Here is a 14,601-nt window from a genome sequence, read left to right as displayed (position 1 = left end):
GGAGCACTGTCTTGGTTGGATATTCAAGTACTCTTAAAATAGTTTGGACACAGTGACTTTCTTCAAAGGCAAAGAATGAATTCAAGGCCTGAGTACTGGCCTTGGGAGGATGCCCCACCAGCTAATAAATGCTAGCCATCCAACTGGCTGATACCTGATTTATGGCACCTCTTAACTCACCTTGGCCTTGGGGCTGCTACTAAGTGCTGTTCCCTAGACAGTGTTTACATGAGCACCCTTGCTGAGCAAGCTTGTTGCTTAGCAAAATGTAATGCTGATGGATGAGATAACCATCTATCCTGCACTATCCAAAACAGGATCCTGATTAAAAATTCTGCTAGGTTTGGAGAAATTGAGAATGCCCTGTCCAGGATGCTGGTAGAAGAATCAGCCCAGCAGCATATGCTAGGATTAAATAGTTCAGCACAGCAGTAGCCTCAATCCCAGTGATGTTTGCTATCCTTATATAGTCAGATAAAAATAACCAACTTCCCATTAGTGCTACAAGAACAATCAAATCAAGCCTTGCTGGTAGGAGGGGGTCCAAAGTAACCAAAGTAACACCTGCACTGGAGAAGGATGTGAAACCCAAATTCTCATGAAAATGGCTTCCCCCAGCCAGAGGGCTGCTCACCTCACTGCCCCATGTGCTCATAAAGAGAAAGCAAAGTAGGACTTGTTATAAAGCATTTATTTTCATTATGTGTTGGAAAGGGACAATTCTGTCTTCAAAACAATTACAGAGATAATGCCACAATACCTACTGCATATTGCTTTACTGTTTAAATCAAAATATTGTCCAAAACAAGTGCTTGGCAAGTGAAAAGAGAAAGAATATATTACTGTAGAAATCAATGCTGTTAGATGAAAGCACCATCTTCATTGCCAGATCTAATCAATCAGTCATGTAGTTGAAGACTGATAAGCCAAATAGGAAGTATTTTTTTAGAGTAAGTTGTGATCTTTCAAGGGCTTGCCTAAGTCTATACAAATTTAAGTACAAAAATGGGAATTATGTTTCAGAAATCATAGCAAACCAAGCTGAAGTGAATCCCATGACACACTTGTTAACACTGTACAGATGGATTTGAGCACAGATATCGATGAACTTGCAAAACCTAGCACACACAAAATGGTCCCCAACATTCAGCCATGCTTAGACAGGGAGCAATGCTGGAGAGTGAAGGAGAATATAAAACTCTCTTCACACCTGGAGGTCCAGTTTTCTCAAAAACTGTTGGGATCCCAAGGAATTGTTGTTACTCCATTTTACAAATAACTGCATTTCAGTATGTAATTCTCACAAGGGCATACACAAGCTTTATCAAATACTGAAATCAGAAATAAATAATAAAAGATACATCTAATATATGTGTGTTTAATTTTTTTGGTTTTTTACAGCACTGACTTTACAAGAGGATAGACAATTCATTTTTAGGGGCTGCTAACATTTGAAACAAAGAAGTCACTATTTTATATGCAACACATACTCAACCTTTTAATAACTTTATATATGTATATATGACTTTTCACACAAAACCAATGTTAAAATAATTTATATCTAAAAACTATAGAGTGTAAAGAACAAAAGAGGAACTAAAATGTGGGTTTCCTTAAAAAGGATGGAATAGGAAGACTTGATTTTCATGAGCTCCATTTGCTGTTTCAGCTGTTTCTGGAGTTTAAAGAGATTTCCAGGCCATCAACAGAAAATTCCCAAGGCATTAGGAGCCCTCTGCAAGTTCATGGCATGCTGGGCAAGGACACCTGCTAATGAGCTCATGTGGTCCTCAGACATCTGCTAGTGTCAGCCCCAGTGGATTTGGCCTAAGGAAGGTGGAGAGAAAAAACATCCCCTCAGACTGCCACTAAAAACTGTAGAGTGAAACTCTGGACCACTGGTGTGCACAATACCCACCAGCCAGAATTTTAATCCAAGCCCTACCTCTCCTTGTCCACTCCTCTGCATCACAGATACAGTAGATTTTTCATTTCCACAGGAAAACTGACACAGCAGCAGAGGTGGACCAGACCCAAACAGCCACCTGTATGCGCACAGTGAGAACAATTCCCTTTATTTGCTACAGAGGCTACTGTGCTTGTGTTGCTGAGGAATCATTCTAACGTTTCCATTTATACCTGGATCCCCTCAAACCACCTTGAATAATTTTTGTGGCCATGTAAACATGTCAGAATCCACGAGGGATCTGAAACCCAGTTGGTCGATAGCTCAAATGTTGATGGCCTGGATCCGCAGAGTGAACAGGGAAAGGAAAGGTAGTAAAGATGTGGAAAGTACTTTTCTGGAGGTTACATTCCTCTGAAATGGATATTAAAGCAATATTACAAATAAAATCAGCAATGCGATCTGCAATGGTGTGTCCATTTATCTACGAAAGCAAGAGGAGATTATATTAAAGGAAATACCTTAATCTAGACAAAGCATTTTCACATACTCCTAATTACAAAACACACGGCTGCAACACCATAATTGTATACTGAATACAGAAATCAATACACCTCTAATAAAATGGAGAGAGGAAAAGAAAATTAATGGAGTAATGCAAGTGAACTCCTGCAAGTGTGCACATGGGGAGACTGCTACAAACTCAACATAGACTCTATTCACTAAAAATAATCCAAATCCAAGGTTTTCTGCACAGCTGTGGAAGGCAAGGCTGCAAGACTGCAAAAAGGCCTGACTCACTCATCACTGCTGCCACACAAAGACTTTGGGAAACTAGTGCCAGTCACAGAATTGATAAGCCTGGATATTTTTTTTTATTGGATGGAAACAATATAAGCATTTTTCCTTTCTTTCACTGTTTTTATGCCAACCAATTCAAACAGCTCTGGCCTGATTTATTCTGTTGCCTTTGGACTGTATCCTGCCTCTGCTGTCTACCAACTATCCCACCTAGTTGTTCCCTGCCTGGACACTACCTGCAGTTTATCTGGAGAATTTACATCTTTATCTTGAACAATCTTCATTACCTCAAGAAACCTCAGAGTTGGGTTCTTAATGTATACTCATCTACAATGAGAACAAATTAAACCAGTGGTTTTCCACCTGAGCAACCTGTTGCAGACCTCCTCTGCACAAACTTTCCTCCCACATTGAGGATGGAGATCTTTAAACAGATTTATCATTCCAACATCTGAATAGCATTAATAAAAACAGTGCATCCTATCTAGCAAGCAGCCTGCTCAATCAGCTCCTACAGCACAAAGGTTGAATAGTCAGTCACGTGGTTAGCAAAGGCAAAGCAGCACAGGCCCAGTGGTAGTTCTGTGTTACACAAACCCCATGTTAGCACTGATGCTCCCAGTGAGGCTGCGTTTCTGCAGCTGGTTTTCACAGAGCAATCAGGATGTTCTAGTACAGTCATTACAAACCCAAGCATAACACGGCAAAGTCCGCTAGCAGGGAAGGAGGATGGGGATGGCTTTACGTTGAAGGCCATAATAATACCGTCCAAGACCTTTTCAACAGAGAAAACTTTTCACTTGCTGAAGCCAGCTACACAATTATAGTGGTAGCTAGAGTCCCATCTCCTCCATCGCACTGACACAAACCCTGGAAAATTTTCAGTCAGGCTAATGGTGTTCTTGTGGATTTCTAGCAGTGAAGCAGAACAGAAATACATGCCTAAGGAGCTAACTGGTGCCCATGTAATTTCAATATAATTGCTCCCATCAACGAAGCCTCTAAAAACACAGCAGGCCTTTTCTAACCCACAACGGCAGAATTCAAACAGGCATTATGGAAAATCTTCCTCAGATTGTCTGCAATTTTAAGAGCAAGGGCATTCAGGTATGGTCTAATACTACAAGACTCTTCTACTTTCACAAAAGATGACAAGATTACAGAGTATTAACTGACTTACTGTGAAGCTTATCTTAAACCAAAACTATCCTGAACTTACCAAATGAGGCAGCAATTGAGAAAAGCACTTTAGCACAGGTTTAATAACATATGCATGCTCAAATGTTTTGTAATAATGTAATTCTATGCCTGAATGATTGGTAATTTACAGGTTTGGCTTATGAAAGTTGGTCTCCCAATTTGCCCCTGTGATTAGCAACATTCTAGTATATGAGCCGTAACAGTAATTTCTGCAAGGAAATATAGTAGTACAGCAATTGCATGGTAATTTATGTGAAAACTCTACTGTAATGCCACATCACAACAGGTGCCTGCATTTCTGCACCTGCTAAATTAAAGTGATACCACTATATTTGATAAATAAAAAAATAAATTACAGGCTACGGGAAGAAAGTCACTGATCACACCAATGACCTGAATTTGTCTTCTAGTTACTGCCAAGATCTGGAATAATATTTAAATATAGTATTTCTGCAAGCCTTCAGAGAATTACAAAATAAACTTCTAACAATCATTTGTAAACAAGTTTAAAATGCACAATTATATTTCAGTAGTTTATTTTGGAGAAATAAAGCAGTGCAAAATAGGCCAACCAAAATTCAGAAGGCAGCCAGGAAAATAAAACTCTCATTTGATGTTCTAACTAGGAAACAGCATACAGACATTTCCATTGGATCCAACACTCAGATTCATGTAAACATAGTTTGAAAGGTCTTGAGTTACTAACCCAGTTTTAACATCATTGCTTCTTTCCCACCACCCACTAAAAATAAAACAACCACCACCACCCAAACAAACCCAAACCAACACACACACACCCCCGAAACAAATGAAAAAAAAAACAACACTCCCTCAAAACCAAAGAAAATCCCAAGCCATTGCAGGAAAGGAAGCAAAAGGCAAGTCTACAAACACGCCACCAGCTGGTTACAAGAAAGTACCATACAAAAATATGCACTGGCAGGTTCCTTCCTGAGGGTATCTTTTGTTACACACGTAACATAAAAACACTTTTTATTTTAAACAAACAAAAGCAAACCTCAAACTGTAGATGTCGAATTTATTTCAGTCACAATTTTATGAAAGATTTGGTCTATCATGAATACTTCCATGAACCCTTACCTATGTTCATCCAACTCACTCACACCACAACCACCCAAGACCTGCGAGCTGCCGACAATGTGGGATCCAGCAGCCTGAAAGCATACAAGGGCTTTGAAGCCTGCCCAGCTCAGAACTGATCTGCAGTAGTCAAGGAAGTTGGCTGCACTTATGTGCACCCTGGAACTTGACAGATACCACACTCAGAAGCTCCTTTCAGTCTCTACAAAAATATCTTAAAGTTAGTAACCCCTTTAGAGGTGGAATTATCTTCTCCTGTGTAAATCATCCTCAAAAATTCAATCCTAGCTACAGGAAATTCCCAAGAATGGCATGTTGGGAACAACCCAAATCTCCCTTAAGGAAAACCCCACTGTTTACACAAAAGAACTGCTACATAACACTCTTCAAAACTTTTTCCCCTCCAGGAGTGGTACAATCAGGTAGGGTGACATCTTTTACAGAGTTTAATCCTCTCTTCATGGTCTGCCTGGGCTTTAAGCTCTAGATCCTTTCCTTTTGAGTAGGTATCTAACACATGATACTAAAGAAACTGGTACTAAAAGCTGCAGTGATGGATGCTTTACGACTACCTGCTATAGAAAGTCAGAAATTTCCCTATCAGTAACTAGAAATTTAACTAAGGAAATCTTCTTAAAACCATCCCTCTTAAACATATTTTAGGGATTATATGGGAAAGAGAAGGCCACTCTGTCTACCAAAATAGTGTCTCCATTCTCAGCACTGACAGACTTGGTTATTTCTGCTTAGTGTTCAGAATTGGCAAAAGTTGCAGGAATTGTCAGCAGCAGAAGATGCTGCCTTGCTAGAGGAGGCAACAGAAGGTGAACAGTGTAGGTTTACTGCGTATCTCAAGAGATACAAATTGGCTTTGCTATAGTTTACAAATCATACGAAGTACTATTGTAAATTACTGCATGCCTCATCTGGCAGCTTGCCACAAAGTAATTTGGTCTCTAAGCTAGAGTTGTCATGTACTTCTACCACATACAAAGGTACACAACTCATCTTACCTACTTTGCAAGAGGGAAAAACACCACAGCAGCACGGAGCAGTTGCACTCTCCAAGGCAAATCTGTGGCTCGGATGGCCAGCCTTCTCACAGAACTGTCCCAGAGTCCTCACAAGTGCAATGGACAAAAAATTAAATTTGCTGCTATGCTGTGAGCTGCTTCCATTAGCTCTTCTAGGATTTTACCACTAGCAGATGACTGAAAGGATGACATTTTATCTACTAAATAACCTAACTATCAGCACCCTGATACGTGTCACTGATGGCAGGCGTGGTTAGAAGCTGCTTTTGACTGAAGCAGTAAGGCCTAGGTAAAGAACTGGAAAGTTGGAACCAGGGTGGTCACCTCTGTTCTGCATCCTGAACAACCAGTCTGTCTCTGTTCTGCTTGAAGTGCTGCAGCTTCACAGCAGGCTACCTGTCAACATCTTATCCGGTCAATGTTGTAAGAGATTTGGTTTTGTGATACTGAAGCTGGCTTAGCTTTCTTTTGCAATGGCCTACCTGGAAAAATGGGATAGGGAATATTTTAGGCAGAAATCTCTAGCACTGTTACATTCAGACACTGCATTTCATCGTTATTATCTTCTTGATATCATGAGGTCCGATTTTAAGATGCTGGTCACCAGTGATTACAAAGAACAATGGAAATGAAAGAGCAACCCTCCCACAATGAAAGGACTAGTGTTAAAACCCACGTGTGTGTAAACTCACTACAGATTTGCAACTGGAATCTGATGAAATGGATCTGAACCACTTTTGTGCTCTCCTCCTTTCAGTCCATTTCATCAGCAAATCAGATTAAATCAACTGGTAAGGTTTTTTTTATGTTGCTTTTTTGTGTTGTGTTTTGTAATGTTTGTTAATTTTTCCTTTTTTTTTTTTTTTTTTTGCAATTGTGTTGTTACAGCCTGATCTTGTTCTGGGACCACAATTTCTACCTCTGTGGCTTTTCTCAGTCCACGGCATTGGCAAGTTATTGAGAAGAAGCTTTTGTTGCCAATGTAGTGACGCAGTGCTGCTGGAAGCTGGGGGACACTGCTGAGTTGCATCCTAGTCTCTGGTGTTGCAGTTTTACAGAGCTGTTGGTCTCGCTTTCCACAATCCAGGAGGAGTCTTTTCCCATGACGCTGAGACAGCCTGTGCTCGTGCAGTGTATCCGCTCGTCCATGATCCCGCTGGTCTGCTCTGCCAGGAGCTTGCTACGGTTTAGCTGGGTCACCTCAGGTGCCTGGCCCTGTAGGACAGCAGCTATGTGGTTCAGGAGATCTGTGAAAAATTCGGAAACACCCTCGTAACCTGAAGAGAAGAAAAACAAAGAGAGGGGAAAAAAAAAAAGGGAACTTAAGTAATTTTCATAAGTGCTTTGAAAGGCTTCTTCTACTTGATTATTTCTTGGGCTGTCCTTGCCTTCCAAGTGATAACGAAAAATCTTCTTAAGTAATTGCAAGAGGACATTAGCATAAAAAGCAACAAAGACCCTTGCTACAAACATACTTTGGTTTGATGAGAACAATCACTTTTCAGATCTTTTTCCTGCCAAGTATTTATGTGTATACAAAATTTTGCCTGTATTTTATACTTTGTTGCAAAGTTCAGGTTTTTTTCCTAAGTTACAGACTCTGTGTTCCAACATTGGTCTATTCCATCCTGTCTCCAGGTTTACTACAGAGAATGGCTCTAATGAAGAGTTCCCTAGAATTTGCTCAGCAATGCCCTCAGTTAGAGAAACCTGAGACAAGAGTGGGACTGTTTTTATACACTATGGGAAATGGCAGCTTCCCACAGTGTAAGACGCAATGTGACGCTTGTCTAATCTAAACTAACTTGGCACTTAAAACCTGTTCCCCACTATGAGCCATGTCTGAAAAAACACTCAGGGGACAGTAACCATCTATCACTGGTACAGGCTTTGGTAGAATCCTCCATCTTTTATTGCAGTACTGAAAACATCTTTCTGCATGTTCTGTTCAGTGATTCCAGAACATTTAGAAGGCTAAGTTTAACACCAAGTCTCCTGGTTAAAATAGTTGCAGAGATACCAAGAGATGTGATGTTTTTGGTGACACAAAGGATGGCAGTAGGCGTACAGAGTTTCTGGCTTTATTTTAAACACGCTGGCACAGGCACAGTTTTATCATAGCACTCATCTCAGAATTGAACCAGACATGCAGTGTACCAGTACAATACCCCGAAATGGATCTTAACTGCTACTGCACCACCTAAAATTGTTATCAAATTGATTTAGTATTTAGAAGTGCCATATAACATTCACTGCATTTAATGAGGCAGCCTGATTGTTCTAAAATATCTGTAAAAGGTGATCTAGTGTTGAGAGACGGAAGCAATAATAACAAGGTTACAAGTCCCACGTGAATGGCATACATTCACACAGCACATGAGCAGAACCAGAGGCCACAAAGTAAATGCACACTTTAAAACACTTGAAGTGATGTGACTGCACGGCAGAAGGGTCCCTCAGATCCATAAATATTTCAATTTTAATCTCCATTCTCCTGTAAAGACCAACTTTCTTAGGCAATAAAAACTCAACTGCTTGAAAAATACAAAGTAGGAGGACAGTCACCTTCAGATGCATGTGGTGATTTTATGGTGCTTTTATAACCCATACATTAACCAAGTAACTCTTATTTAGACTGCTATATAGCTTTGAATTTTATTGTACTTGGTCACAATTCTCCTAGATACTTCATAGCTCATACAAAACACCAGCAATGTGAGACAACATCTGTTTTCCTTCTCAAAAGGCTTTGAACAGGTTCACCACACAAAATTTCCAAGTTTTCTAGCGCCCCACACGATAATCCAGTGATCAGCAGGGGCAACTAGGATTCTTACAGCTGGTCATGGGAGCCAGAACAAGATCTGCACCTCTTTAACAGAGGTGGTTGTTATGCTTCCTTGCTTATGTAAAAGCCAAGGGATTAGCCTTCAAATCTACTCAGAGTGCTTCAAACACCCTGGGAATAAGCCTTCTCCATAGTAACAGCTTTAATATTCAGAAAGGAGATCCATAGTAACCTAGAGTGTTTTGTGTCTGCTCTCTGAAAACAAACCAGCCTTGTTTGAGGGCACCTGGCAAACTCACAAAGAAGTTATTTTAAATATTTAATGGGAATAAGATGGCCAGTTATTCAGCTCCAAAATTATCAAATGTTACAGTATAAGGAAGCTGTACGGATCATGCAGGTCTCCTCTGAGCAAGGCCTCTGCACACTAGCTGGATTCTGCTCGGTCACTCAGAAGAAACTTCACACACTTGTAAAAAAGAAATGCACAGAAGGGAGAAAGACAGACAGGGTGTCTCAACTCTTGAAACTCAGAAGCCTAGGGAAGGCTGCAAACTCAGTGGATATTGCCTTCCTCTTATTTACTAGCTGCTGCAGGCCTCTCAAAAGAGGCAATTGTGGGTTCTTGCAGTGGTGTGATAACAAAATCAAGAGGGAGATTAAGTTACACCTTCAGAAATTACTGGCAATGAATTTGAGGTTCATGTCACACAAGGAATCAGTGGGAGGATATAATTTTTTGCATGCGTCAAAGGACAAGTTGCATGAATTATGCTCCAGCACTGCCCACTGAAACCATTTTGGAAATGAAGGTCTGAATTTTGCTCCATTGAAAGCTGTCTCCAGTCCTCTGGCTGCACATGGATAGGAAGGATGTCCACCCGCCAACACATCTGAAAACAAGTACCTGCACCCCTGAGCTTTAAGGAGTTAAGAAATGCATCTGAGCATTTTTAAGCTACCATTAGAGATGCTACCTGCCTGATTTTTAGGAGATTCTTCCTGATCTGGCACACTGCTTCTCTGCATCTTCCTCTGGGAAGAGTTAAACAGACAGCCCACATCTTGCATTTGTGGCTGTGCACAAAGTGCATGTTCAGATCGGATGCCTCCAGCTACCACATATACGCACACAGAGCCAGCAGTTCACCTATACTGGTGATAGGCTGCAGGATGTTCACACATAAACTGCTGCTCAGACTGGGTGAGCTCAGCCACAGCCACAGGACAGCAAGCTACGTGGAGCCTTTTCTTTGTGGTCAGGCAACATAAAACCTCATGACTGCAGCCACAGTTAACTATCTCAGCTGGTAACCTCTGCTAAATAAAGTCTCAGTGCTTTCCCGTAGACCAGGAGACCAAACAGACCTTTTAGACATTTATCTTTAAAATCTTTTAGAAGATGCTAATGGAGCTGATAACACACAACATCCTCCTACAGGTAAATCTGCTCTCAATTCTGACATTAAACTAGTCTCAAGATAACATCCATGGAGCAGCAGGTTCAAATGAGCTTCAAACACAAAAGGCAGCACACAAGGAAACCAAGCAGTTGGATAAGGCTTTGTTTGGGCCTGACCACAAGCAGTAACTTGAGCTTCACGAAAGAGGTTATGAATGCTCTTTAAAGGGCACCTCTTCCTCTCCCTTCCCCAAAGCAGTGATGCAGAGATAATGTAGCAGGCCCTTCAAGTGTCTAACTTGGCTCCAGCAAGGCTTTACTGCAATACTTTCAGAATAGTTTCACTTGAGGAAGAGGAGAAAGAGAAAGGCCCTTCCTGAGACTGCACTGAGTCATGAACTTCTTGCTCTCCATCAATGAAGCCAGCCCTTGAAGCTCTAAGCATTTAATCATACTGGCCCCTTGAGGCAAAAAATGCATCTGCCTGGGCTAAAAATGCTTTTGGGCAACAGAATATTCTGTGCCGAGACATAACTTTTCTTCTGTTGTCTTGTACCCAACTGCATCTTTGATCTCAGTAGCCCTCAAGAGCAGCTCATCTCTCTCAGTTTTGCTGCCTTTTACAGATATGAAGGCAGTTTGTCTACACCCAGCCTTCTCTCTTTCTTACATCTAGTCCTTGCTGCTATCCCCTAGACTTTATCCAATCAGTCTTCAACTCATCCCATGGTGATAAAGCCAGTAGTTACCTTCACTACCCATATGTTGACTACCTAGAAAATTACATGTGAGATACAATGTAGACCTGTGCTCGTTAGGCTACAGAATTTAGCACAAGTGACAAACCATTATTGGCTCCTCCCTATACACACTTACAACTCCTTTAACAGTTCCTGTGGTCAAGGCACTGGTTTAATTGGTTTGGAGACATATTTTGTGCTTAAAAAAGTAGAGAACAAATCTACCTGTTTTCACACACTCTATTGTTTTAATCCAAGATGCACTTAGGAGAACCTGCACTCCACGATGCACTTAGGAGAACCTGCAAGGATATTTAACTCTTTACAGTAACTTCTGTGCACCTGCAATTTTATCATCATCTTCAGATTCTTCTGTTCCTTTTGTGCACAAATATCTTTTCATGGAGAATCAATCTGCACAGGAAGGGAACAGTTTGCTGCTTCCACCCCCTCAACACTTTTAATGGCAGAGAGTCTGGAATAACAGAAATCTTAACAGGCTCTCCTAAAATGGAATCTATTCTTCTTCTTTTCATCTTCAGAATGAGGGACAGGCACAGAAAGGCCAGGTCCCAGCACACAATGCCACACTTCAACTCCTGGGCATCACTTTGCAGGAACAGCCACGTTATAGCTGGCTGCTAGTATCTTGACTGTGTCTCCTAAGAGCTAATATTTCAGTAGCACATTCCAAATCTAGATTAGGGTTCTGCCCTTCCCAGATTGAATAGTATCCAATCTCGGAACAATTTGGCTGCTGCTCTCCTGTGCTCCTTCTGAGGAGCAATGATGACACCATCAGTAAAACTTCATTGTAAGCACACACTGCAGAGTTTCCCCAAAGCATGAGTGGAAAGGCCTTTCTCACCTGGGAATGCATTTATATCAATGACGGCATGCTGCCCGGTCTGATTGTTAATGATGATATCGATGCCAAAAAGGGAAACTCCCAGAGCTTGCCGCAGAGCCTTAGAGATTTCCCGGATGACGTCGTCATTTGGCCGCTCAAATACTCCTTCGATTTTATCCAGCTACAGTAGAGAAAGACACATAGGTAAGGAATGCTGAAACAGGTGGTGTGGGTTTTTTTCAGTGGGCAGATTGATTTTCAGAGGTTTCCAGGTGCATATCCATCAAATCTAATTGCAGAGAACTGGTGGCATGAAACAGAGAAAGGCAGCAAAAAGAAATGGCTTTCGTAATTCCGTATCCTTCCTATACTGGCAGTTCACCTGCTCTAAGTGCCCAGCTCTTCCTGTTCATAATGGGGCAGCTTCTTGAGAGACAGAGCAGTGTAGGAATGGATGGAGAATCAGACCCATGATTTTCAGTACTAGATCTACAACTTAAAAAAGAAAATACAGCTGGTGTGTTTCACTCTGTGCTGCAAATCTTCTAGATATCATTGTCTTATTTCAATGTGGATTAAAGCCTTTGGTAAAGGGCTGACAAGTCTGGCTCCCACTGATAGTTCACTCTGAGACATACAATACTACTCAGGGTAGTAGCCTCTTCAAGGCAGAGGCTAATTCAGAAGGGATCCTTTGTGTGGGTTTTCACATATAAGTTATTATGTAAACATTTGTTACAATCAGTAATTCAGATTATTCATGACTGGAAGACAAATTTCTGCACTTTTTAAACAACATGTTTTGCAGCAGAAGCATGTCTGGAATATGTATGTGTATGAGAGAGATGGCAGGTAAACCACAGGAGCATATACTCTCTCTGTCACTAGCACAATTACAGTCTTAATATTTAGCACGTCTATCAGTGTTGCACACAACTTGAAATTCAATCATTAATGACTACAAAACTACTCCCCAAGAGAGCTTGTGAAATGGAAAAGAATCTGGAGACTCAGAGATTGAAAAGACTCAGTCCTGTAAAGTGACTTTCTCAGCAGTCAAGTGTCCAAGAACTTGGTAGGATTTATCCGTGCATAGCTTATTAAAAGGACTTGCAACGCAAGCATGAAACTGCAGCATGCTGACACTGCTGGCCTTGGAAGACACACAAAAATGCCCCATGGTCACAGCTCAGGCACTGCAGTCAGCTACTGGACTTTTGTGGCACTGCCCAAGGCAGTTTCTCTGCTGGAATTTAAACTGTGTGTCTTTCCTCACAGAACTGAGTCCTACAAGGATGATTTATGCTTATTAAGTTCTCTGGACAGGAAAAGGCCAGGTATTTGCACTTGGAACCTCCTTCTTCCCTTTGCCTAGATTAGCTCTGGGGAGTTTAGGCCTGGCAAGCAACACAACCCTGCTGCATCGGTGCTTCCTCACCGGAGCTTGGTAAGGAAAACCAGAGGGGGACACAGTCATGCTGTTTCGCTGTACCAAACAGACCTCAGCCTGCAACACAGAAGCAGACAACTTGTGAAGGAGAGTCACTAGCTACTAACACTTCGATAAGAAAGGACTAGGTAAGTTTTCCAGCCACACTAGAGGGAAAAAGACCAACTGTACTTACTGCTGTTAAGACGGATGAGGATTCTGGTTTTGAAACATTGTGGCTGTTGAAAAATATTGATTCTCTGTCTGGAATTAAAAGCAGGTTGTAAATAACTTTATACCAGATGTCAATTTCCAAAATATTAGTGTAAAAACAGTAGGGGGCACTATAGCCCCAGGAATCTAGTGCTGATCCCTGCCAGTAGTCCTCAGCCACCCACCCCACTCCCAAGGTCTTCCCTCCTGTCAGCTGGCACTTAGCTGCCTGCACAGGCAGGGATCCACAGCTAGGTCACCTGTGGTTTTTGGACCTCAGCCTACAGATAAATAGAATGGCACAGGGTTAACAGAAACCAGTTTCCTTTCCTTCACCAGAGCAAATTAAGCCCAGTAAGATAATTAAATTAGTTTCTGCTGGTTTGCTGTACTCAAAGTGACAGTTACAGTGAATGGTAGGCTCACTGAGATCCCTGTGAATCTGGAGAGAGCACTGTGATGCAGGAATTTTCATGGTCAGAACCTGCTCACCTTGTGGAAATGCAGGAGACACGCTCAGGTGACAGAAGCCACTAACTTCCGTAGTGGAAACCAAGAAGAGAATTGTACTAGCACTTCCTGCCCCACTCCTTCTGTGGTGGAGGTTTTACTGGTGGGGAGAAATACACCACAGCAATTTTCCCCTTGGGATTCTCACCACAGCAGACTGATGGCCTTGTACAAACAACCCACACGGAAACACCTGGACCAAAGTCTCAGCACGCAGATGGCACCAGCAAGAGTATTTCTGCTATGCTGGTGTCTCTGGCTGGACATTTAAGAGCAGCCATGGGGCCACATACTATAAAGATGGGGGGGCTGTGAAAAGCAAGCTGTTTTCTTGCTGTTTTCTGCCACCTAGAATGGCCTTGTATTTTCCGTCAGTTCCTGGAGTGCCTCGCAGCCACCAGATCTGTTTAATCATCAGATGTCTGCAGCATGGCCCCCTTAAACTCTCCTGATGAGATTAAGAAAGCCCAATTTTTATCTTCTTTTTATCTTCATCTGCCCACAAGAGTTATTTTTATGAGAGCTTCCAGACAACTTTCAAATCTTACAATAACAGATGAGACACTAGCTAAGGCACTTTCAGCAAAAGTGTAGACCAACTGTCCTAACAGTTTATACAAACACAGA

The 14,601-nt window shown here is 41.7% G+C and overlaps 1 protein-coding gene across 2 annotated transcripts in view; it reads right to left on the bottom strand.

Moving 5' to 3' along the window:
• Positions 1 to 6,898: 6,898 nt before the first annotated feature.
• Positions 6,899 to 14,601, bottom strand: part of ITPK1 (inositol-tetrakisphosphate 1-kinase) — a 129,804-nt gene continuing 122,101 nt past the window's right edge. For both annotated transcript variants that reach the window (XM_054161897.1, XM_054161898.1), the window contains exons 9-11: positions 13,448 to 13,515; positions 11,841 to 12,003; positions 6,899 to 7,319 (exon numbers count right to left, since the gene is read on the bottom strand). In XM_054161897.1, the coding sequence (XP_054017872.1) occupies positions 6,997 to 7,319; positions 11,841 to 12,003; positions 13,448 to 13,515 (554 nt within the window). In that variant the 3' untranslated portion in view covers positions 6,899 to 6,996. The remainder of the gene's footprint in view (positions 7,320 to 11,840; positions 12,004 to 13,447; positions 13,516 to 14,601) is intronic.

Source organism: Dryobates pubescens, chromosome 5, assembly GCF_014839835.1.
Source record: "Dryobates pubescens isolate bDryPub1 chromosome 5, bDryPub1.pri, whole genome shotgun sequence".
Lineage (NCBI taxonomy): Eukaryota > Metazoa > Chordata > Aves > Piciformes > Picidae > Dryobates > Dryobates pubescens.
This window is presented reverse-complemented; position numbering and strand designations above follow the sequence as displayed.